At 44.5% G+C, this 24,994-nt stretch overlaps 1 protein-coding gene across 12 annotated transcripts in view; it reads left to right on the plus strand.

Moving 5' to 3' along the window:
- Window positions 1-17,199, plus strand: part of FHOD3 (formin homology 2 domain containing 3) — a 549,164-nt gene extending 531,965 nt beyond the window's left edge. For 8 of the 12 annotated variants that reach the window (XM_021096278.1, XM_021096274.1, XM_021096275.1 and 5 more), the window contains 2 exons: window positions 2,636-2,797; window positions 16,184-17,199. In XM_021096278.1, the coding sequence (XP_020951937.1) occupies window positions 2,636-2,797; window positions 16,184-16,266 (245 nt within the window). In that variant the 3' untranslated portion in view covers window positions 16,267-17,199. The remainder of the gene's footprint in view (window positions 1-2,635; window positions 2,798-16,183) is intronic. The other 4 variants (XM_021096273.1, XM_021096281.1, XM_021096285.1 and 1 more) reach the window with 4 other exon arrangements.

The following is a 24,994-nucleotide window of genomic DNA, read 5'->3' on the forward strand; positions in this document are numbered from 1 at the left end:
CTTTCTAAGGAGCAACATAAGAAAGATGGCTTACCATTAATGGAAACTATGGAAATCAGAAGAAAGTGGAAAGGCATCTTTAAACTGACAAAAAGAGAAGATTCTAACCTAGAAGTCTATACTCAGGGATATTCTTTAAAAATGAAGGTAAACTTGTATTACATTAAAACAATAGCATATCTACTTAAATATAATTATTTTCCTTTTAGACTATTTCTCTAAGTTAGATTTTTAAGGGAAAACAGCATTTTCTTTCAACAACAAATTATGTATTTTAAAAAATGAAGTTCAAATAAAGTAGTATAGTCCTATCATGGTCTATAATGCTTTATCCCCTCCACCACCGCTCAGTACATGTATATGTACACACACACATATATAATATGTAATAATTTATATAGACATCTCAGTATGTATAAATGTCTAGTTAACACTTGAGAGACTATGAGAAGGCAAATAGTCCCTCGGGGTCTATAAAGTGTCAGTAGTGTTATCCTGTAGCTATGTGAGTGCCACCATTCCAGGAAGAGAAACGTATACATGATCAAGAAGAATGGGCATAAATGGTAATCAGGCAGTGAGGACAGTAACCAAGTGGAGAGGGGATAAGAAGCAGAACTAAGAGTGAAGTCATGAGAAAAAGACATCATCACAAAACTGAGTCTGACAATCCTGAACATATGGTAACATGTTCCTTTAAGCATCTCTTAACATGTTACAGTGAAAGCAGATACCTAGGAATCTGTAAGATGCAAGTATGGGTACTTCTCAGGGGAAAGATGAGATGATGCCTTTGTTTCTGGCTCATTGGAAGCCAATTATATTATGTGATGATGAGCAAGTTACAATTGATTGAGTTTTGTGTGTTTTGGAAAGGTAGTTTGGCATTTCAAAATGAGACACAGAATTATAAATCAGTAGGTAGAAGGGAAAATAGGAAATTGCTGGGCAAAACACAATTGCTCTATTGATTGCTCTGCTGTGAGGAGGGCCATTGTTTAGAGGCTCTGTATGGCCCCAGGCTGAGAGCTGTGCCACTTTGAGGCATCTTGCCTCCAGTGAGGACACATGGACCATCTTGAGAATGTAGAAAAGTTCAGCAATTTCCAAAATTCATTTCTGAGAACATTTTTAATAAGGGTTTTATGATGCTGAAAAAAGCTAGTTGATCAAATTCCCTTGGGTGTAAGCAGAAAAAGCAAATATTTCCTGATTTTTTGTATCTCAACACTGTAGGTCTGCTCCCACTCGTAAAACAAAACAATTCTTCCAATGACCACCACAACAAAAAAATTTGTCATCAGAAAACATCGTCCTATGGCAACAGGTCTCAAACATATGCAGATGATAGCGCCTGCAATCCTGGTACTCCTTTTGCAAAGTGTGAATTATTTGTGTATTTAATTCAGTCATATGATTTTCACTAGTAGAAATTATGGCTAAATTAAAGCATATTACATACTTGCTTTCAACCACAAACACATGTCCATAAAATTTACAGTCTACTAAACTATGAACTATTCCCAAGTATTTCCATCAATGTCCAAACACCAATTGCTTTGAAAAATTAGTATGGAAGAAAAACTCAAAATTTAAGATGTATCTTCACTAACATTTTTTCCCCTGTGGTTTGAGAAAAGCTGACTGTCCTTTAGCTTTAGCTAGACCTTGGTCATGTTCAGGGTACCTGCATTCCATAAACATAGAGGCCAAGAGCACTCAACTACAGGGTTTTAAAATTGTGTGTTTATCACAAAAAGAAGCATAGGTAGAAGAAATTCACAATTTTGAGTACATCATATGTATTTTTTCTCATAGAAGCATATTTCCATCTTATGGAAGAGATTTCACAAGGAAGTTATCAATCTCAGAAGCACAGTTCTTGGTATATTAAAGTAGCATTCATTTCTAACTGTTTGCTATGACTAGGGAACCCATGTTTTTGTGGTTTTCTCTTCCTGCTGGTCTATAGGCAGATGCTTTTATGCCACACTTGCACTGTCTTAGCATACAGCTATTTATAAGCATTATTTGGTCTCATCAAGGAGCAAATGGATGTACCAAAAAAAATGTTAAGTCCCCTTGCTGATGGAAAAGGGCAATCCTGTTATGATTTTTAAAGGCTAGATAATCCAAAGATAAATTCTGTGTTACAAAATCCAATTTTTATTTAACTGAAGGAGAAGTTGGGGTTAGTTGACATTGACTAGACACATGCAGCCATAGAGAGCTGGCTTAACAATGCCTCTGGACATTGCTGGAAATAACATCACTGGGTGTGGGGAGTCTGCCATCCCATGACTGTGGGACATGGTGGGTAGAGGCATGTCTAGGGGTCAAAAGTTAGGGTACTGTGATAGATGAGAACACAGCTGTGTGACAGGGTAGTATGATATAAGTGCCCCAGATCTGAATGTGTGGGAGGTCAGAGCCTGGAGGGTGATGGTCCTGGGTCACTATGGTGCAGTGTGGATGGGGGAGGACTCTAGGTCCATCAGGCTTAGCTCTGGCCTCTGCGGTGATCTGTTGGTGACAGAGCCTTGCTGCTGCAGGCGCAGTGTTGTGTGTTCCTTATCAGTGTTGTGTGTTCCTTATCTCTGAGTCCCTTGTGCTCTCTGGCTGTTTAATTTTTCAGGATCCACTAGTTCATGGACTATGGGAATGGATGACTCGCCTAATGTCACAGATGATGCAGCTGATGAGATCATGGACCGCATCGTCAAGTCAGCCACCCAAGTGCCCAGTCAGCGAGTGGTGCCGCGGGAGAGGAAGCGCTCCCGGGCCAACCGGAAGTCCCGTAAGTGCCTTGGAGTTAGGGTGTGGGACCAAGCCTGCAGGGACTAGCCCTTCGGTTCTGTATGACCCCAGAGCAGCAGGGACTCAGAGGTGGGCTCCAGTGAAATGTCAGTGGGACCTAGGGGGCCTCCTGGGCCCATCAACAAAATGTTTCATGCTGGACAGTTGATATTGTCCACTGGGGATAAGGGGCACCACAGGCATCTGTTCAGTGCATTTTCCCTTTCTGGCCAGGTCTCCTTCAATTCATGCTCTGTCCGAAGGTCTGAAGGGCCCTTAAGGACTCTGGTATGCAGGAGTGGGTGCATTGGGGCCCACTGCTCAGTACTGCCCTGGATGCTGTGCTGAGGCCATATTTATGCCCCTCACCCAGCATCTCAGGCTACCTCCTGGGCTGTATACTGATTCCTCAGGGGTCCTTTGCTGCCCATGAAGATGCAGAAGGTGAAACCAGGGGTAGCAAGTGATTTTATGGTCATTAGGATGCTAAAATAGTTAATGTTAGCCTAGGTTGACCAGTTGTTTTTTTTTTTTTTTTCCTTTACCACCAAATAGAGGAGTCAGCTAAATCAGAGCGATTTACTTCCCCCTTTAGTCTCAGCCTGTTATCTGCTCCTATGCACTGAATGATGAGTGTGGAGCTGCCTCTGCTGGCTCCATGCTGGGTCTCACAGGAAGCACTCACTGTAGAGAAACAGGGTCTTCTGAATCCTTTGATACCTGCCCACATCACTATGGCCCACATGTGTTTCAGGAGAGAGCTCAGCCCCTCAGTTTTTACCTGCTGCCAGACACTCAAGAGACAGCTTGAGTCTCCACTGGCCCAGTCTCCAGAAATAAGGGGTGGTGGACTAGGACACAGATTTATGATGTTTCATAAAAAGGAAGCCCAGGAGCTCCTGTTGTGGCTCAGCAGGTGACAAACACAACTAGTACCCATGAGGATGTGGGTTCCATCCCTGGTGTCACCCAGTGGGTTAAGGATCCAGCTTTGCAGTTGCAGTGAGCAGTGAGGGCACAGCTTAGTTCTAGCTTTGCTGTGGCTGTGGCATAGGCTGAAAGAAAAAACAAACAAACAAAAAAGGAAGCCTGGTCTCCTTCCCATTTCCTGGCTCCCCAAAGAGAGAGGAGAGTGATTTTCAGTAGGCAGTTCAGTAAGAACTCAAACTCAGAGCCCCCACATGGTGCCACCCTGGAGATTCACACAGGAACTGACTGGGTTTGGGGCTGCAAACTTTGGACCCTGTGGTTCTGTTTGACCCATTGACATACTTGTTTCCAGGGTAATGAGCACAAAACCAAATTGCTGCAGACCTTTGGACCCTGATTCTTTTATATCATCAGCTTTAGAGTCTAATAGGAATTTTTCCCCAGGAAGGAAAATACCACTTGACAGCTCCATCCAGGAGAAGCAGAACTTCTCAAACTACAGAACTTGCGGGGTGAGGGGTATGATTCTCATTCAGTGAGGTGGGTGGCTAAGAGTCTGTTTTTGCGATACCCCTAGATTAGGTCCGTCCTGCTGGTACGCACTTCAGCCATGGCTCTCAACCATGGCTGCCCATCAGAACCTTATGCAGAGCTTTAAAAATGCAGGGTGTCTGGGCTGTACCCAAGCCGATGACCTCAGAGCCTCTGGGGTGGGGCCTGCCTGTGCCCCTTGGGTGATGAGTAGCATCAGGAGAAGGACTCTCACTCCACTTTGGGTGCCCTCTGCCACATTCCCTTCATTTTTTTTTTTAAAGGGAAAACTATCATTCAGGCTTTTTACATCTTCAGAAATGTTTGTGGACTTCAACGTCAATATCTAAGATCTTTACATTTATTTTTTCCAACATGTCACTATTTCCTGGTGCTGCTCTGAATTCTCTGTCATTCTCTTAGTGCACCCATGTAAGAACTTGACTAAGGACTTGTTACTTAAGGGTGTTCCTCAGACAAAATGGGCATCTCCTGGAGGCTGGCTAGACATGCATATTCATGGGACCCTCTCCAGGGCAACTGATTTAGAATCTGCATTTAATACGATCCCCAGGGAATGAGATGGAGGGATGGTTCTGGGGTATAAGCCAGGAATGGAATTGTAGGGTCCCCAGGTATACACAGCTTAGGGGAGCAGGCTCTCCTCCAAAGGAGTGGGACTAACTCACACTTGGTCCACACTGCATGCTCCAGGCCAGGCCAGCACTTCCTTTTTGGCCTGCCTGGAGGGAAACAGTCTCCTTATGGTTTCAGCTTCCTTTTCCCTGCACGCCAGGAAGGTTGATCTTGTGATTTGCATCTCTTCTTTTGTGTATGGCTTGTCCATATCATTTACCTATTTTTCTTTTGCTCTTTTCATGATAAGAAATGTCTTTCTTAACTAGTTTTTTTAACGTGAAACTTATGAAAGGCTTTTTGAGGTCTTACGTAGATTATCTTCAGCATTTGCCCTTTATTGTCTTTCTCTTATTGACATCAATACACTTGTGACCAAATGGCAGAAACTTTGCACCAGTTAATTCCGGGTCTTCCCACGGTGAGAAACCTCAGCTCAAGAGTCTCCACTGGGAGGAACTGGGAAAGACATATGGTGGGTGGTGGAACCACAAAGGAGAGGTAGAGAAGGGATGCTGGGCCAAGGGGTACCCTCAAGAAGGGAGAGCAGGTTTGGGCCAGGGACCTCAGAAAAGGAGACTGCACGAGGCAGTGGCCTGGCCGGTCCCCAGAGGCCCAGAGTAGGTACTGCTCCTATAAGTTGCACATTGGTCATGGCCAAGAGTGTTGGCTCTTCCCTCTGGTCCAGAGAGAAGCAGATTCTTAGAGAGACACATCATGTCACTGGGAACAATAGCACAGTCATAATTAATTTTCCTCTTCTGTCTGGCTGGGGAGAAATTTTGCCTGTTTTCGTGGTTGACATAAAATAATTTCCTGTGGTATCATTTCCATTCCAATCTTATGCAAAACAGCCCTATATTCCTTGTATTTAGCCAGACACATTTTGTCCTGCGATGCAGTTACTACAACAAACACAGCACTGCATGGATGTAAGTGTTTATCTGTGACAGGTTTAATTTATTAGTAATGGCCCCATCAACAGAAATTTAAGAGGGGGGAAGTTACTTTGATTTCTGTTATAAAGGGATGGTAAACTTGGCTTTTCACAAGAAGTTAAAGGAATGAGAAGAAAAACGATTTGCAAAATTGACATGACATGTCGGGTGGGGGGCCTCACCCTGAAACAGTGCTGCATTTGATTTGATTGTTTAATGGTGGAGATGAATAACTGGCATATTTGGATTATAACTCATTTGGCTAAAGACAGTAATGGTCCAGCCCTTGCAGAAAACCAAACAGAATCCATCCCATAACCTAGAAATTTACGACCCACAAGCCACTCAAGAATCCTCCAAGATAATTAAAGTCTGCTTTCATGTTTGATGCCAATGGCTGGGCCTGCACCCACCCAACATCCTGCTTCAAGCCTGAAATAGGCAGCTGGTTGGGACCCCGTGAAGGGCACCATTATTGATTCACAGGTTCCCAGGCCCAGGTCTGCTGCTTTCCCAGCTGGCGCCATCAGGGTCCCATTAAGTAAAATGTTTCCAATCGTCCAGTCGATTTCTGGCCTGTGAAATGTTGACAGGAGGCAGATTCATATGCTCCCCCAGATTCCAGCCAAGGCTTTTGAGTTGGAGAAGTCCGAGGGGAGCATTCTCCAAGCTCTTGGGGTTTTTTTGTTTTTTTCTTGTTTTGGTTTCTCTTTTCATCATATTGGGGCAAGTATTTTGTCCCAGCGCTTTGGTTCTCTTAGGCCTCCTGGATGTTGGCCTTCCCAAGAAAACCCTGCAGCTGCCCAGCATCTGAGGTCTCCTTCCTGGTATGATTCTGCAGGACTAGGCCTGGGGCTTGGGGAGAAAACAGGGCCCCTCCCCTGTGTTCCTTTCTCTGGGACCCATCTTTGGAAGAGGGTCTCCACCAGGCTGACTGTCTGCCTGAGGCCATTAGTTTGCCATGAGAGAACGGAGGACTAGGGACTCAAGTTTGCCTTTTTCTCTTTCTTGGGGGTGGGGGCAGGCCTTGTGAGGCTGGGGGAGGCTGGATGCCCATCTCCTGCTGTGCTTCTCTCCAAAGGAAACTCACTTGTGACATGACCAGGGAGTTTGGGGCTCAGGTTATATTTCTGTAAAAATGTGATCACTTTGGGGTGACCTACAAGTTATCCAGCAGTGTCTTAAGAACACAATGTTGGTTACCTTCCAAAAACAGTTTCTCAGTGGGAAAGGGCAGAAGCCTGACTCTAGGAGCTGCTGAGGAAGGAACACAGACCTCTGACTTGGAAAGTTCTCACTGCGGCATAGAGGGCTTAGGATCCGGCGTTGCAGCAGCTTGTGGCGTAGGTTGCAGCTTCAGCTCCCATTCAATCTCTGGCCCAGGAACTTCTATATGTTGCAGGAGCAGCCAATAAAGGAGAAGAAGAAATAAACAAAAAGAACTCTGACTTGATTTCGAGCTCTGACTCTCAGCCCATCTCTCATGAAGCTTCAACATTCCTCTTGAAGAGTATGCGACATATTTCACATTGATCTGATATAACTAAAATCTTATTTTACGGAATATTGAGGAATGTTGTCATATGATCCGTTAAGTAGAACTCCTTGGAGAATGAGAAAGTGTGAATCTGACAAATTATTAAATCTCTTTTAGGGAAAACCAGAGATATGCCTTGCAAAATATTCAATTCAGCCCTGGATCTGATCAGTATTCAACTTCATTCAGTTGTCTCTAATTTTCCAAAATAGTATCTGAAAATGTCCAGGAATTTTCCCACAAATCCCATTAAGGACAATTTCTGTGGATGTTATTTAAATAGTTCTTCCCTACTAACCAATTTTATATTCTTTTAGAAGGGCTAGCAAACAATGGAATGGGCCAGAGGCTTTGAAATTAATGCTCTTAGAATACAATAAAATAAGAGGTTAGTGCAAAGGACCAAAGTTTCTCAATCAAAACTTTGTCTTCTCAACATCATTACTGTTGACTCAACACCTAATTTTTTTTTTGGGGGGGGGGATTTTTTTTCCTTTTTTTTTTAAGGGCATATGGGAGTTTGCAGGCTAGGGGTCAAATTGGAGCTGTAGCTGCCGGCATAAGCCACAGCCACAGCAACACGGAATCTGAGCCGCATCTGTGACCTACACCACAGCTCATGGCAATGCCAGATCCTTAAGCCACTGAGCAAGGCCAGGGATTGAACCCATATCCTCATGGATACTAGTCAGGTGTGTTAACTGCTCAGCCACAATGGGAATGCCTATTCTTAGAGCTCAGTAAAGCTGAACCAATCCCTTCTCTAAAGACAGCTGAGGGCAACTACCCATGTGTAAGGACACAGGACAGAAAGATAAATAGAAGTCCAAGAGAGAAGCAGAAGTCTCTCTTTAAAGTAGATTGCAGTGTAGAGAGCAGCTTAAAGGATTGTGCCTCTTGGGAGAAGTGCTGCCACCATCAGATCCCAGTCCAGACTGCAGGAGTAGAGTGATCATAACGGGATGGAGCTGATTGAGGCTCTCGGATTCACCATGCCAATTTTAAGCCTGTGGTGGGTTTCAAGCCCTATTCACTAGAAAAGGAAGATGGAGCGGAGTTCCCATCATGGCTCAGTGGTTAACGAATCCGACTAGGAACCATGAGGTTGCAGGTTCGATCCCTGGCCTTGTTCAGTGGGTTAAGGATCCAGCATTGCCATGAGATGTGGTATAGGTCGCAGGTTGCTGTGGCTCTGGCATAGGCCAGTGTTTATAGCTCCGATTAGATACCTAGACTGGGAACCTCCATGTGCCATGAGAGCGGCCCTAGAAAAAGGCAAAAAGACAAAAAAAAAAAAAAAGAAAAGAAAAAAGAAAAGAAAAGGAAGATGGGGAAGTGAGGAAGGCATTTGCAGCCTGTGCTCTGAATTGGGAGGATCTTGGAGGCAGGGTGGGAGGATAGACACAGGAGAGGGACTTTGAAGGAGTTTGCCAGGGGTGGGCTGGGAGCCATAATGAGGCTCAAATGGGAGCATGTGCTATCAGAACAGACCCCAATCACCTGGGCCCTGGGGGCAGGTCCCAAATAAGGGTGTACAGGCCTCACAGCCAAGTCCACAGGGGTAGAAGCAGCCCCATGCTCCAGAGTAGAACCGAGCCAGTGCCAGGATGTGGCAAGAAGCTCAGGGAGAAGCCTTGGGGTTAGAGAGGGGAAGAGAGCTTCCCCAAGCTCTGAGGAAGAGCTCAGAAGGGTTTCACTGCACTGGATGGCTGTTTGTTTTGGTTTCAGACAGATCAGCCTCCCCTGTTGGGAACTAGCACATTGAAAACGGAGGCTGGCCTTCGTGTGCTCCACTATGTCTGTCTCTATGCCAGGTGCCCATTCGGCCCAGAGTGGGGAGGTTTAAGAGAAGGGAGGATCAGTAAAAGAAAGGAGTGAGAATCTGTTTTTCTCATGTCCAAGAACTGTTCTGAGAGCAAAGCTGAGGGTTCTCGTAAGGGAGCTTTGGACAGGGCCAAGCACCTTACTGACAGGAGGTTAGAGGAGCTCATTGCCTTTGCTGCCAAGTTCACATGGAACCAGTTTCCATGCTTGGGAATCAGCACATTCATACAACAGAGGAGTCAGGTTCCCGTGTAAATGACTTGGTCTCACTGAGCCTCCATCTCCTTCAATAGAGTGATGATGGTCGTGCCAGCCTCCCAGGATGGTTGGAAGGGTTAAGTGAGGCAACTATGACAGGTTCTCACCACCCTTATTCCCTTTTAGGCTCTGTCACGATGCTGCCCAGGGGTCCCAGACCTGGTAGGAATATGAAGCTGCCTGCAAGTGTTTAGGGGCTGCCACTGGAAGCCACACAAGAGCCTGTGCACAGAAAGCACACCTTCCCAACATTACCTTGCAACCGTCACCCATCTCACTCCCTGCCCATCACGGTCCACCTCACTTAGCCTTCTACAGTTCATAGGCTAGACCCCATCTTTGCCTTTCTTTTTACCCTCAGGCTGCTGGTTTCATGGCTTACCTCTGTGCATAGAAGTCTTGATTGTCAGCATTATATTTGTCTAGTATTGTGTTGTTGTGACATCTCAGATGAAGAGCTGATGAGCTGGACCTCACCTGAAAAGGGGGAAGGCAGTTCTGTCCTGAAAACTCTGATCCCAGCAAGCCATGAAGAGAATGGTTTCATTTCTTTCCTCCCAGGCCAGACTCTACCCTTTCCATGCCCTCCCCCACAGCATGACTCATATGAGGCAGTCTGCCTTTGCATTTTAACTAATTGCTTTCTGCTCAGTGCCTACCTCAGAACCAAAGAGATTATTGGCTGTGAGCATAGCCACAGATGTAGGCACGAAGTGGGTTAGGGGCTCTGCACAGCCAAGGCCATGGCCAGATCAGTGGCTATAGAAAGTGCCGGATTTCAGAAGTATTGCTAAGAGCCATCTCAGCATGAGTGAACTTAATTCTGGGTCAGCCAGAACTCGGAGACTTCAATCCTGTCACACAAAGGTCATCGCCTTCCTGAGGGTCCCCCTGTCCCTGCATCTCATCCAATGGCAGTAATTTAAGTCAGGGATGCCGAGCCTGGCTGGCCATCTGAATCTCTTGGGGAGGTTACAGTGTAGTGTGGGACCCTCTCCTAGAGACCAGGCTGAGTCTAAGAAGCTGAGTTTAACTCAAGTAACTTGTGAATTTTGGCTTCTTGTTGGTGTTACTCCAAGTTTTATTTTCTTAATTTTTTATTTTGAGAGCATTTTAGACTTAACAACAAAGTTATAAAAATAGCACAAAGAGTTGCCTTCTATCCTTCACCCAGTTCCCCCTGATGTTAATACTTGGCACTCTGTAGGACAGTGTGTCAAAACATTAACTCAGCTGTTAACTCCACTGTGGGCTTGAGTCAGATTTCACCAGTTTTCCCCCTTTTTGTGTTCCATGATGCCACTCAGGTCCCACATTGCACTGAGTCATCATGACTCTTAGTCTCCTCCGATTTGTGGAGGACATTTCATGACCTTGACACTTTTGAAAATTTCTGGTCTTTTATTTTTTAGAATGTCATCAATTTCAGAAATCTCTGTTTTTTAATGGACAGGATTTTATGTGATTTAAAAAAAAAAAAAAAAGATGGAGGGTGGAGTTCCCATCATGGCCCAGTGATTAGCGAACCCGAGTAGCATCCATGAGGATGCAGGTTTGATCCCTGGCCTCACTCAGTGGGTTAAGGATCTGGCGTTGCCATGACCTGTGGTGTAGGTCAAAGACGTGGCTTGGATCCCGAGTTGCAGTGGCTGTGGTGTAGGCAGGTGGCTACAGTTCCAATTGGACCCCTAGCCTGGGGACCTCCACATGCCACAGGTGTGGCCCTAAAAAACCAAAAATTTTAAAAAATTTTTAAAAAAAGATGGAGGGTGGAAATAATAAAAATATCTCAATGGTTAAATAATCAACACTGACTAAAACAAGACACCCAAACCCCCACAAGATTTAAGATTTAATCACTAAGAGCAATACACTTGAAAGCAACTCCCTGTATTTAAGTCCAAAGGGGAATGACTGGACTAGCTGTTTTTCTCCAGTAAGCAGACAGGTCCCTCCAGGAACAAGGGTTGTGTAAATGGACAGCTTTGAATAGCTGCAGGGCCATTACCTCCTGACCCCAAGACACAAACACTTAAGACATGTTTCAAGTTCTGATATGAGTCCCTGTCATCCTTAATGCACTGTGCTCAGTATACTCAGTGGAAAAATCTGTAGAATCTTAGGGTTGCCAAAAAAAAAAAAAAAAGGTACCAAAAAAACCAACCAAAAACCCGACTGTTTACTTCCAAGTTGCTTGACATTATGTGCAAAAAATGAAAAAAAAAAAATCTGTCAGTGATCCAGAGGTGAAAGAGCACATATGTGGATTTCTGTCATATGAAAGGAAAACTCGGTTCATTTGCCATTAGTGTGAAAGATTGTCAGAACATGTGCTGCCCGGCTCGTCAGGGCACAGCTCTTTTCCAGGGTGGGCTGTGATTCAAACGTCCTGGCTCACGTCCTTCTCTCCCACTTACTGGGTGGACTTGATCTTGTGAGGTTGCTCACTCACAGGGGAGATGCTCATAGCCCTCATCTCAGACGGTCTCCACAAAAATTGTCTGAAATGATCCATGGCAGTGCTCAGAAAATGGCAACTACAGTCACCATTATTCTAAGCTTCAACTCACCTTAGCAGAGTTATCTGAGAGCATGTTGTAGGATCTAAAAAAATTTTTCAACTTAAGGGAAGGGGGGAAAATAAAGAGAGAAAGAACTTATGATTGTTCCAGACCCACCTGTGCTGCATGTGGACAGCAGAGGCACCCCCATATCAGATCCGCTTGTGGGCACTGAGGCTTCGTGAGAGCTGTCACAAGTGCCTGGGGCATCAAGTGGCTGCTGGTGCCAGTGAAGTGACCCATGCCGTCTATGGAAGGGCTTCGAGGCAGACAGGAATAAACATTTCCATGGCTGCTCTCTGTTAAGCAGCTGCCAGGAGGGGAAACAGCCACATGTGACAGGCTGGGGAGCTTCAAATGGGAAACAGGAAGGGGGAGTGGAGAGGTGCCCAGACTTATCAGATGTAACACCACTCCCCGGCAGCACTTGAGAAGCCTCCTATCTGATGGAAGACTCGTTTCTGTTGTGCATGATCCATATCCTGCCAGCCCCTGTGTGTTGGTCCCCTCATCATCATATGTCCTCAGCCTCTTGCTTTCTGGAAACTTTCTGAGTGAGAGCTAATGCCCTGTGCAGACAGGATCTGCTGCCCTGTGCTGTCCCCTCACACAGTGTCCCTGTCAAGCCTTCTTGATGTGACACTTAGCTCAGGGTGGAGGCTCACATAACAATGTTGAATGAATGAGTTAACTAACCAGCAGGTAGATGAATAAGAAGGCACCAGAGGAAGCCCTTTCTGTCCATGACTTGGATCGGGATAGAAAACCAATTTCAGCGGATTACCTTCATTTCACACCTTCTTTCGAATGGTCATGTGAATTAACTCTGAGTCTTTAACCAAGAAAGGAGTCAAATTATTAAGGGTCTTTTGCACGGTTAATATATTTCTGAGGGAATTTATCTGAATTGTCATGGCAGCCCACAGAAAGTAGGATTCCCTAAATGGGGCAGACTTTTCTATGAATACCTGTCTAGCAGGGACTCATCTGACATGCAAAAGGAATGTCACTTCTACTGGCTTTTCCCCACAGCAGAGAAAAGCCCAAGCAGCAGAGCACAGGAGGGTCCCCAAGGATCGAATGCATCAAAACTGCCTGTGTGGAGTTCCCCTCGTGGCGCAGTGGTTAATGAATCAGATTAGGAACCATGAGGTTTCGGGTTCGATTCCTGGCCTTGCTCAGTGGGTTAAGGATCCGGCGTTGCGGTGAGCTGTGGTATAGGTTGCAGACGCGGCTTGGATCCCGCATTGCTGTGGCTCTGGCATAGGCCAGTGGCTACAGCACCAATTCATCCCCTAGCCTGGGAACCTCCATATGCCTCAGGAGTAGCCCAAGAAATGGCAAAAAGACAAAAAAATAAAAAAATAAAAAAAAAAAAACCTACCCGTGAGACTGAGGGCAGCAAGGCTGATACAACAGCACCAATAAGCTTTGTTCTGTTCTCTGGGCCAGTCCCAGGTAGGCTGGCCTGACACCCATATGCATCAGGAGATTATTTCACGTGCTATAAGGTGTCAGGGTTTTTACTCAAGCATTTACATGAACTGAGCACAGCAGTGATAGAACTAAAGCAAACATAAGAGCACAACTATGAAAGAGGCATCTTTTGGGAGTTCCCGTTGTGGCTCATTGGTTAAGAACCTGACTAGTATCCATGAGGATGTGGGTTTGATCCCTGGCCTCCCTCAGTAGGTTAAGGATTCAGCGTTGCTGCAAACTGCTGTGTAGCAGATGTGGCTCGGATCCAGCATTGCTGGCAGCTGTAGCTCTGTCTCAACCCCTAGCCTGGGAACTTACATATGCCACATGTGCAGTCCTCAATAAATAAATAAATAGGCATCTTTCAATGCCCACCAGTTTGTGGAATCTTCTCTGGTCATTTAGCCAATCACGTTCACCTGAAGGCACAAAGCTACGGCTCAGAGCCATGCGTTTGCGCCACCTCCTGATGCTCAGGAGACACAAGATGTCCTGCTGGTGCAGCATGGACTTGTGCAGGCAGATTTTTTTTTTTTTCTTGGATAAAAGTTCTTAACAGTCCTTGTCAAGAATGAGAAATATTTCATCTCGTTTTCTGCCATGAAAATTGTTATCTTTCTTTAACAAACACTTGAAGGAGTGTTTAAAGAACATAAAGGGTGTTACAAACTAGGATTTTTATTGCTGCCCCATAGAACGAATTCCATTACTCAAGTTAAATGTAATCTGCCTCCAGCCAAGGCTCTGGAGCCAAACATTTTGTCTGGATGAGTTAGATACTCAGTCTGGAGCCCAAGGGGCCGGCGGTGGGGGAGGGTGAGCTAGCTCAGAAACAGCTGCAGACAGGGGGCTATGGGCTAGGCTTGAAAATACAGTAGGGTGCAGTGGCATGATCTGAGGGTATCCCTCACCACAGAGCTTGGTGCCTCTATAAGAGCCCATCCTTAATGTCTGTGAATCTTCCGTGTGTCCATTCTTTGAGTTGAAGTGCTGAGCACACCATAGGGTCTCCATTAAGTATTTCTTGACGACAGATTGATGGATTAGGTTGTCAGCTCCTGTTCAAAGTGCTAATTCCCATCATGGCACAGTGGAAATCAATCTGACTAGCATCCATGAGGACATGGGTTCGATCCCTGGACCCACTCAATGGGTTAAGGATCCAGTGTTGCAGTGAGCTATGGAGCAGATGCAGCTCAGATCTGGCATTGCTGTGGCTGTGGTGTAGGCCAGTGGCTACAGCTCCGATCTGACCCCTAGCCTGGGAACCTCCATGTGCAGCCCTAAAAAGACACACACAAAAAACAAAGTGCTGATTCCTGGGAGAGTAGAAAGTTTTTTCTTAGTAGATACTAGCCGCTATTTGTTCTACCATAGACATGGCTCTTTCAGATCCTTTATCTGTGGGTTAAGTGGGCTTTTGCCTAGAAGAGGCATTGAATATGGGTGTTGCCTATAGCCACATGAGGTGAGGCCCTTGCTTCCTGGGGGCCCTCAGGGGAATAGCCCCCTTGTCATAGAGGTAGTGTGGGTATTTAGGCCTGGCAAGGAATGTGGGAAAATACTAAGGGTAAGCTTTACTTCTCCACACTCTGATCAAGGGCCTTCCTTGATGATCTCAGGGACTCAGGCTGACTGAGGATTTAGGGTGGCTGGGTGATCTGTAACACATCTCTTCTGAAAATAGAACAAATACCCCAAACTCTGTATGACCTCCATACAGAATAGGCCAAATATAATTTATCAATTAAGGAACGTGTAATTAGGCAGCCTTTCAAATGAAAGGACCGGTCTTGGAAGGAGCAGCTGCCTTGTCCTTCAGCCTTATCCAGACTTTGTTTTGACATGGAAATTGATCAACACCACCAAACAACGGAAAACCCATAATGTCAGGCTAACATAAGCCAATTCTAATTCAGTTAAATACAAGTGTTCTTCCAGCTGCTGGTTGTAAACTTTGGGGGGAGCCGGGGTCCCTGGTCCTTCCTGAGCCTTGTATGTTTCACAGAAAACATCCACAAGATCCACTCAGGAGTTTAGCAGTTTGCTCCTTGGCAGCCAGTCCACAAGGTGTCACAGGTTATTCTCTGTAGAGACCCTTTGATGAACTGAGACTGTGACTTTGATGCTGGTGGAGAACTCACCCTGACATGTGCCCCTCATGCAGGTGCTGTTAGCACCTTGCTCAGGGGGTCCTCTACAGGAGATGTCCCTGCAGGAGTATGGGATTATTTTACCTAATTTGCATCCTTGGAACTTGAATTTTCCTGTGCTCTATAATTCCTTTCACTGCTCTGATCTGTTCCTTATGCTGGGCGGGGCTGAGTTCTCAACAGGCCACCTGCATTTCACAGTTTGTACCATTTCTCAAACACCTCCTAAGGGGAGACATCTCCTCCCCTCACCCCTCTTAACGAGGTTCCCTGCTCTGCCTGGCTTTCCAGGTCAGCACTTGTGTCATCTTCAGGTTAGCCTTTGGAAGCCGCTAGACTTTTCCTGCGCTGGGAGCCAGCCAGCCAGACAGGGCCCTTTCGCAAGAGCAGGATGGAGCTGCCTGTCCTTGAGCGCTGACCCCGCTGGGAGTCCTCTGGGGAAGGGGGGTGGTGGTCTGTGGACTGATTACCTTACGCCCGGCTGCTAATTTTGCCTTCTCTTCTCACCCCTTTGATGCTGATCTGCCGGCGCCACTGCAGTTCGAAGGACCCTGAAGAGTGGCTTGACTCCGGAAGAGGCCAGGGCCCTGGGCCTGGTGGGCACCTCGGAGTTGCAGCTGTGACCCCTATGGTGCCTGTGTACCTGCACAGGGCATGAGCTCCTGCTGGAAGGAACCCCTGCAGTGGGAGGTGAGGAGACTCTTAACACCCAAAGGTTCTGAAAGGGGCACCCATGTCTAGGTGTCACTGGCATGGCTTGTGTCACCAGCGGTGCACTGACATGGATCTCGGAGTCTCCTTCACGTACTTTCTTCATCGTGTCAGCTGTGTTTCTCTTGTTTCCTTGACACTTGGTTTAGTAGTTCCGAAGTGTGACACCTTTTCTGTGCAAGGAACAGCCCTTTTAAGGAGCCAATCACTTCTGTCACAATTACTATGGTTATGAGGCAGTCTAATTAGGTTCACAGACTGGGTCTCTCCACAACACCAAAATATCCAGATGTAAACTCCAAAGTTGTACACAAAAGAAAGCACAGGTTGTTTATCAGTTGTGGATTTTAGATGTACTAAATGTTTATACAAATTCATAAATGTACACCATGTTTCAAATATTAAATAAATAGAGTTTAATGCCATAACTGGAAAGTTTTTTTTCTCCTGGGTGTAGGATCTTAAACAACCCCACGGGCTCTCCTCCTTCTGCATCAGCAAAACCTCTTCTCAGAGGTATATCAGAAGGACCCTGGCTCGGAACGGCTTCCAGGCCTTTGGGGTTTCTGTTTTGGTTAATGGAGCGAGAAGAACGGACCATGTGCTCTTTGTAATTCCCAGTTAAGCCAGCATCGGGTCTTTGTGGCAGTATGATTTACCAATAACCTCATGTATATTACCTTACCTGTGTGCTTTGTTTTGCTCCTTTGTGATGTCGAAGCAAAAAATTAGAGTAGCATTTTAAAAATCTAAACTATTCTGCAGCTTACTCACTTGTTTCTCATATAAAAATTCATTTTCTCCAAAAATTTACAGTCACCAAAACAAAATAAAACTTTGTCTGCAGAGAACCTCAGGATGAAAAGTGTCGTTCTTGACACTCAAGTGTAGGTCATTGGAAGCTCAGGTGTCCAGAAGGGAAGGCGCTGTGAGGGGCTCTCAACAACTACAGAGACTCGCTCAAGGGGCAGATGGCCAGGTGGTGGCCGAGCCCTCTGCAGAGACCCTCAACCCAGGGCTGCATGGCTCCCCGTGAAGAACCTTTTCTTTGGAAATCAGGGAGAAATCAACCATTGCAGCAGGTATTTCAGGGGGCGGGGGGCAGTGTCAAAGATCAGAGGGTCACCAATTCTCTCTGTGCCTCACTTTCTGAACCTCTGTGATTCTGTGTTCCTAAATCTGGGCAGGTGTGATTTAAAGACTGGCTGCAGGAGTTCCCATTGTGGCTCAGCGGTTAACGAACCTGGCTGGCATCCATGAGGATGCAGGTTCAATCCCTGGCCTCAGTGGGTTAAGGATCCGATGTTGCTGTGAGCTGTGGTGTAGGTTGCAGACTAGGCTCAGATCTAGTGTTGTGGTGGCTGTGGTGTAGGCTGGCGGCTACAGCTCTGATTGGACCCCTAGCCTGGGAACCTCCATATGCCACGGGCTTGGACATAAAAAGAGAGAAGGACTAAATAAATAAATAAATAAAGACTGGATGCAGGAGTTTCTGTCATGGCGCAGTGGAAATGACTCTGGCTAATATCATGAGGACATGGGTTCAATCCCTGGCATTGCTCAGCGGGTCGGGGCTCTGCATTGTGATGAGCTGCAGTGTAGGCTGGCAGGTGTAGCTCTGATTTGACCTCTGGCCTTAGAACTTAAACTTGCATATGCCACAGGTGTGGCCCCAAAAAGCAAAAAAAAAAAAAAAAAAAAAAAAAAAAAAAGACTGGATGCAATTATATAGTCTGAAGAACCAAAGATAAAATATTTGCCCCACAAGCTTCTGTGACTCTGCTCCCCCTTCTGCATCCCCACTCACTGAGAGACAGGGAGCTCTTTCAAGCAGGTGTTTGTCAAATAATAACATGATAAATGTGAGCACCCCGGGAGTCTGTATCTTGCAAGAGTTAGGTCTGTATAGTACAGACAATTGAGTTTATTTAACCACTTTATTGAAAAGGGTGCAGAGGGTATTAATGCTTACTTCCTTACAGTTCTAAATAACATGTAATTTTCCGCATGTGGTTTGGTGGTTTGTGCGAGCTTCAGCACTGAATGTGAACATGGAATATCTGTATCACGTGGGATCATGATATGCAAGCAAAAGGAAAACTTTTTTTTATTTTTTACCATTTAGTGAACAAATACTTTGTTGCCCTTCCAGGGGCCCCTGGTGCTCTGCTGAGATTTATTGCTTTAGAATAAAAGGTCACATCTGGAGGGAAATGCCTGAATAAATATAATGTTAATTTTATTTTAGGGGTTAAAAAATTCTCAGAGGAAACAAGCAAGGTCAGCTCATTTCTTGGTTCCAGCTAGGTAAAGAGGGTTTCTTTTTATTGGGAATTGGTTTAGTAGTTTTTAGTGAATTTGATTTTTTTTTCTAATGCTAATTTCCCTTCTCCTTGTCGTCACTCAATCTGGCTGCCTCTAGTGTTTTTGTCTTTTTTGTTTGTTTGTTTGTTTGTTTTTCCGCTGTACAGCATGGGAACCAAGTTACACTTACATGTATACATTTTTTTTCCACCCTTTGTTCTGTTGCGATATAAGTATCTAGACATAGTTCTCAATGACACTCAGCAGGATCTTATTGTGAATCCATTGTAAATCCATTCCAAGGCCAGGGATTGAACCTGCAGCCTCATTGTTCCTAGTCGGTTTTGTTTCCTTTGCACCATGGTGGGAACTCCTTGTGCCTATTTCTTAATTTGGGTTGAGATTACAAAACTGCTGGTAAAGCAAAAAAAAAAATGCCTTTCTTTTAGAGATACCCGGGTTTTGGTTTCTTAGACTCTTAAGGTTTTTCCTTTATATTTAAAAAATAACTGGAGTTCCCATCATGGCTCAGCCGTTAATACACCCAACTGGTATCCATGAGGATGCACGTTCAATTCCTGGCCTCCCTCAGTGCGTTGAGGATCCAGCATTGCTGTGAGCTGTGGTGTAGGTTGCAGATGCAGCTTGGATCCTGCATTGCTGTGGCTGTGGTGTAGACTGGCAGCTGCAGCTCCGATTCAACCCCTAGCCTGGTAACCTCCATATGCTGCTGGTGCAGCCCTAAAAAAAGATGAAAAAAAACCCACAACTGACTGAGGGATTTCATGATAGAGGGGAAGGTTCACAGGGCCTTGAAGGGGTGAAGACCCAGTGTTGTCTTCTTCTAAGTCCATCCTTCAACATAGCACAGGGAAGAAGAGCAGCAACTGGAAGTCAAGAGACCTGGTTTCTGGGATTCTAGCAGCCTCATCATCCACAGCTCCCAGAGCTCCCTTCTGTGCTCATGTCCCTTGAGATGCCACTGTAGATGCCTGAATAATGGTCACCCAAAGAGATCAGGTCCTAATCACTGGAACTCATGAATGTTACTTTATAAAGACAGGTTTTTGCAGATGTGAATGGTCTTAAGGGTCTAGACATGGAGAGATTATTCTGGATTATCTAACTGTGCCCTAAATCCGATCACAAATGTCATATTATAAGAGGACAGAGGGAGATTGGATGAATGCAGAAGAGAAGGTATCAGGAAGACAAAGAGATTGGAGTGATATGACTACAAACCAAGGAATGCCTGCAGCCACCAGAAGCTGGGAAGCGGCAAGGAACACACTCTCCTGTAGAGCCTCTGGAGAGAGTTTGGCTCCTGGATTCTGGCCCATTGATGCTATGATTGGATTTCTGGTATCCAGAGCTACAGGAGAAGAAGTTTCTGTTGCTTTAGGGCACTAGGTTTGTGGTAATTTGTTACGGTGGCCCTAGGAAATGAATACCACCTCTAAACACAGATATGCACTGAAGACCTGTTGTAGAGGGACCATAACCATGTGTTGGGGGCTGGGGATTCAGCTGGGAAAAGAAGAGTCATGGTCCTGACCCCCTTAGGGAACTTACCTGGGGTCATGAGAAGGAGTCATCAACTAAAACTAAAATTTAGTTCAATCAGGAGTTTCTATCATGGCTCAGCGGTTAACAAACCCAGCTAGTAGCCATGAGGACATGGGTTCAAGTCCTGGCCTCGCTCAGTGGGTTAAGGATTCTGCGTTGCCATGAGCTGTGGTGTGGGTCATAGGCTTGGCTCCATCTGGTGTTCGCTGTGACTGTGGTGTAGGCCGACAGGTACAGCTCCGATTCGACCCTTAGCCTGAGAACCTCCATGTGCCAGGGGTGCAGCCCTAAAAAGACCAAAAAAAAAAAAAAAAGATTGATGACTCTCCACCCACCCATCCATCTACATCCAGCACAAGGAAGAGGAGGAAAAGTTCAGAAGCTCAAAAAGTATCTTTTGTGACTTTATGAAGGAATGACTCCTACTCTGATTGGTGGAAGGATATGGCAAGAGGTCATTCAGCAGAGGGATGCCTAAGCCTAAGTTTATATTCTCTTATTGAGCATGATTTAATTATTATCTTTAAAAATAATTTTTGTTTAAGAGGACTCATTCAAAGAAGCACAAACTTATGACTATGGGAATTTGTAGTTCAAATATCATTTCACCTATTGACAAAGTGGAAATTGTTCCTAACTACTGGATTACTAACAATAATTTTTTTCCAGAATGTTTTGTAAGTAGAAGTAAAGCATCACCTCTACAGGAAAATTAAATAGGCTGAGTAGCTAGAAACAACACCCGACAATGAAAAATAGCACATTCTGATCATAGCTGAGGTGATGCACTGTTAACATGCATAGGGTCAGTGTGTGCTAGACCCATCATTACACTTCCGGAGCCTGATGCCGCAGATTCCTTGCTTGTGGCTAGTGGGGCAGGAAGAGGTTTGCATGCCAGTCCCCATTCCTGCAGAAACTCAAACACCCTCACCTCTTCATTTCCCGTGAAAGGGGTTGCAGTATACTGGCTGACTACAATTTTTATTTAATATATTTTCTTCTATTTTGATATAATTTATAAGTTATCTTATTTAGGTGGAAACAGGAAGAAATGGGTCTTTGGTCAAATATAAAAGTCCAGGGGAGTGGCCAAGGTGGCGGAGAATTAGACCTGAGCTCACCTCCTCCCACGGACACACCAAAGTTACCACTCTATAGAACAACTATTAATGAGAATAACCCGAAGGCTAGCAGGAAGGATCTCCTGCAACTAACAATGTAAAGAAGGAACCACCGCAAGGTGGGTAGGAGGGATGGAGACGAGGTGGTGTCAAGACCCATCCCCCTTCCCCCATAGGTTACTGACAAATGTGAGCATAATTACAATTGAAGAGGTTCTCCCCAAGGAGCGAGGGGTTCGAGCCCCACATTGGGCTGCCCAGCCTGAAGGTCCTGCACTGAGAAGATGAGCCCTGTTGGCTTTGAAGCAGGTAGGTCTGACTCAGGCTCCTTTCAAAATACTACTTCTTCCCTGGCTATCAGAACATGAAGATTTTGGATGCACCCTCTGTTTCCCACAGCCCTCCTCTATCTCTCCTAAAAATCAGCCCTGCCTTAAAGAACTATGAAATCTTGCCGTTTGTGACAACATGGATTGACCTAGAGGGTGTTGGGCTAAGTGAAATAAGTCAGATGAAGACAAATACAATATGACTTTATTTATATGTGGAATCTAAAAATGAAAACAAATGAATAAACATAACAAAACAAAAAACAGACTCATAGATAAAAAAGACAAATAGGTAGTTGCCAGAGGGGAGGGAGTTGGGGGAAGGCAAGAAATAGGTGAGGGAAATTAAGAGGTACAAACTTGTAGTTATAAACAAAATGAGTCAGAGGTATGAAATGTACAGTGTGGGGAATATCGGTGATAATTATGTAATATTTTTGTATGCTGACAGGTAGTAACTAGACTTAATCAGGGTGATCATTTTGAAATGAATAGAAATGTCACATCACTGTGTTGTGAACTAGGAACTAACGTGGTGTTATAGGTCAATTATACTTCAACACAAACTCAGAAGAAGAGGTCAGACTGGTGGTTACCAGAGGCAATTGGGTAAAGGGAGGTGGGGATTGGATGATGGTAGCCTAAAGGTACCAAGTTCCAGTTCTAAGATAAGTACTAAGGATGTAACGTGTGTGAAAAATATAATTCACACTGCTGTATATTATGTATACAAGTCGTTAAGAGAGTAAATCCTAAGAATTCTCAACACAAATAAAAAATACTTTTTTTCCTGTTTCTTTAATTTTGCATCTATGGATGTTCACTAAACAGTGGTAATCATTTCATAATGTATGTAAGTCAAATCATTAGGTTGTACTCTTTAAATGTATACAGGGCTATATGTCAATTATATCGCAATAAAACTGGAAAAAAAAAAGAATACTCCTCAGAGGACTAGCACTGCACATTACAGATATGGCATTAAATCCACCACAAGGTAAGTAGGGTACCGTCTGTTCCTCTGTGTCAGCAGCTAGTTTTCTTCGGCTGTAATAGTCACTGCAGTACTTGGACTATTCCATTGGCCCAGCTCACAGAAACCTTGGCTTTTGCTCTTTCAGAGAATAAGCCAGAAAGCTCATTTTCCTTCAGAGAGACCCCTTACCCATTAATAGCATCTACCTACAAATGCTTTTAACCCTGCACTGTCTTCTCTGAGGGGGTTTCACTGGGGAACAGCCAAGTAACTTTTGGGCAGGGCAGTGAGCTAGGAAACTGGGAGCAATCACCATTTCCCAAAAACGTCTGAATTGAGTACCCAAAGGCATAATTATATTTTTGTAAACCTCAAGTTTCAAATAAGAACCTAAAGTGTAGGTATACAGAAAGAGATGGATGCCTGGGGAAGCCTTTGTAGCTATTTATCCATTTATCTAGTCCCTTAAAAAAAAAAAAAAAAAAAAAAAAAAAAAGGTGTCCTTGATGGTATACAGATTTAGACGAAGTCATTTTTTATTTTAGTTTTTTTTTTGCATAATGATTTTTTTTTCCATTATAGCTGGTTTATAGTGTTCTGTCAGTTTTCTACTGTACAAAGTCATTTTGACTAGGACTCAGCACATGGCCACTGGTGGTAGACTTGCCTACAGATTAAGAGCAATTCAATTAATGTCAGAGAGTTTCTTGGCTCAGAAGATTAGGCATAATTTTAGAAAGGGCAAGGGAATAAAGGAGTCCATTCCCACTACAATTTATCCTCAGAAATGCAGTCAGTGGAAGAAAATGGGTTCTAATTCAGCAGCCCATCAGCAGGTGGTATGAAAAAATAGCGTATCTTTTTTGGGAAGAAAACCGTGTCCTTAAATTTGCAAAGGTCGTGGAAATTTAAACAACTTCCTAATTCAACATGTGGAAATAGAAGTCCACCTTTGGGTTAAACTTTATAAGCGTGTATTCGTAGAAAAATGTAAGACTAATTTTTTAATTTGCTCTGTGCTTAACTGAATTCTTCCTCTTTTCAATATTACAATATTGAAGGGGATTTCCCATTTTTTTAAATGGCCTAAAACATGATTTGTGAAGTTAGTAATTAAAGCCACAGAAGTCTATTTCAGAATCACATATTTGAAGGAAAATAGTTTTCCTCATTAAGTTGTTCAATAAGCCTGTATTCTAGCATCCTAACACTCTGTCTAGAACCTATGTGGCCATGGTCTAGAGCCACCTGTGGGAGCAGGTGTGCCTCAGGAACCAGCAGACTTTTAAACACAGATCCTTACGTGCAGTCTGTATCTCCATCTCTAATCCAAGGGTTGACCTCACTTTAACACAAAGCTTAAAAATATAAAGTTGGTTTTGTGAGGTACAATTTTAAAAGGTATATTTTTGTATTCCTTTTCTAATGTTTCATTGCTGGTATACAGAAATGCAACTGACTTCTGAATGTTAATCTTATATCCTGCTACTTTGCTGAATTTATTGATCAGTTCAAGGAGTTTTGGGGTTGAGTCCTTAGGGTTTTCTAGGTATAGTATCATGTCATCTGCATACAGTGACAGTTTGATCTCTTCTCTTCCTATATGGATGCCTTTAATTTCTTTGGTTTGTCTAATTCCTGTGGCTAAGACTTCCAAAACTATGTTGAAGAGCAGTGGTGAGAGTGGGCATCCCTGTCTTGTTCCAGATTTGAGTGAGAAGGCTTTCAGTTTTTCCCCATTGAGTATTATATTTGCTGTGGGTTTCTCATAAATGGCTTTGATTATATTCAGGAATGTTCCCTCTATACCCACTTTGGCGAGGGTCTTGATCATGAATGGATGTTGGACTTTGTCAAATGGTTTTTCTGCATCTATTGAGATGATCATATGATTTTTGACCTTTTTTTTGTTAATGTGGTGTATGATGCTGATTGATTTGAACGGGAGACTTGGTAAAGGTAAGCTGTTTTTCCAGAGGTTTGATCTTGTCCTTAACAGTTTGTCCTTCACTTGGCAGCTCTCCCTGTGTTGGACTTGAACTATTCTGAGGGCTGTTTGTGTCCTGGCTCTGGTTGGTCTCCAAGGTATTCTTTGCCAGTCTTTATGTTGTGAAAAAAATAAAAAGGTAACTGAGCTCCAAAGAAAGAGCAGGTACTTCTGAGCTCAGAAGCATGTTCTCATAGCCTGCTCCCTGGGAGGGCAGAGATGAACAGCTTTAAGATGCAGAAAACTTGCTCCTTCATTTCTCCCAGCTTTCCATACTCTACACTATGCAGAGGCCTAGAGGCTGAGCTGCTTCAGGGCCTTCGGCTACTACATGGGGCAAAGCCCAGAACCCAT

The sequence above is a fragment of the Sus scrofa genome, chromosome 6, assembly GCF_000003025.6.
Source record: "Sus scrofa isolate TJ Tabasco breed Duroc chromosome 6, Sscrofa11.1, whole genome shotgun sequence".
In the NCBI taxonomy this organism is placed as follows: domain Eukaryota; kingdom Metazoa; phylum Chordata; class Mammalia; order Artiodactyla; family Suidae; genus Sus; species Sus scrofa.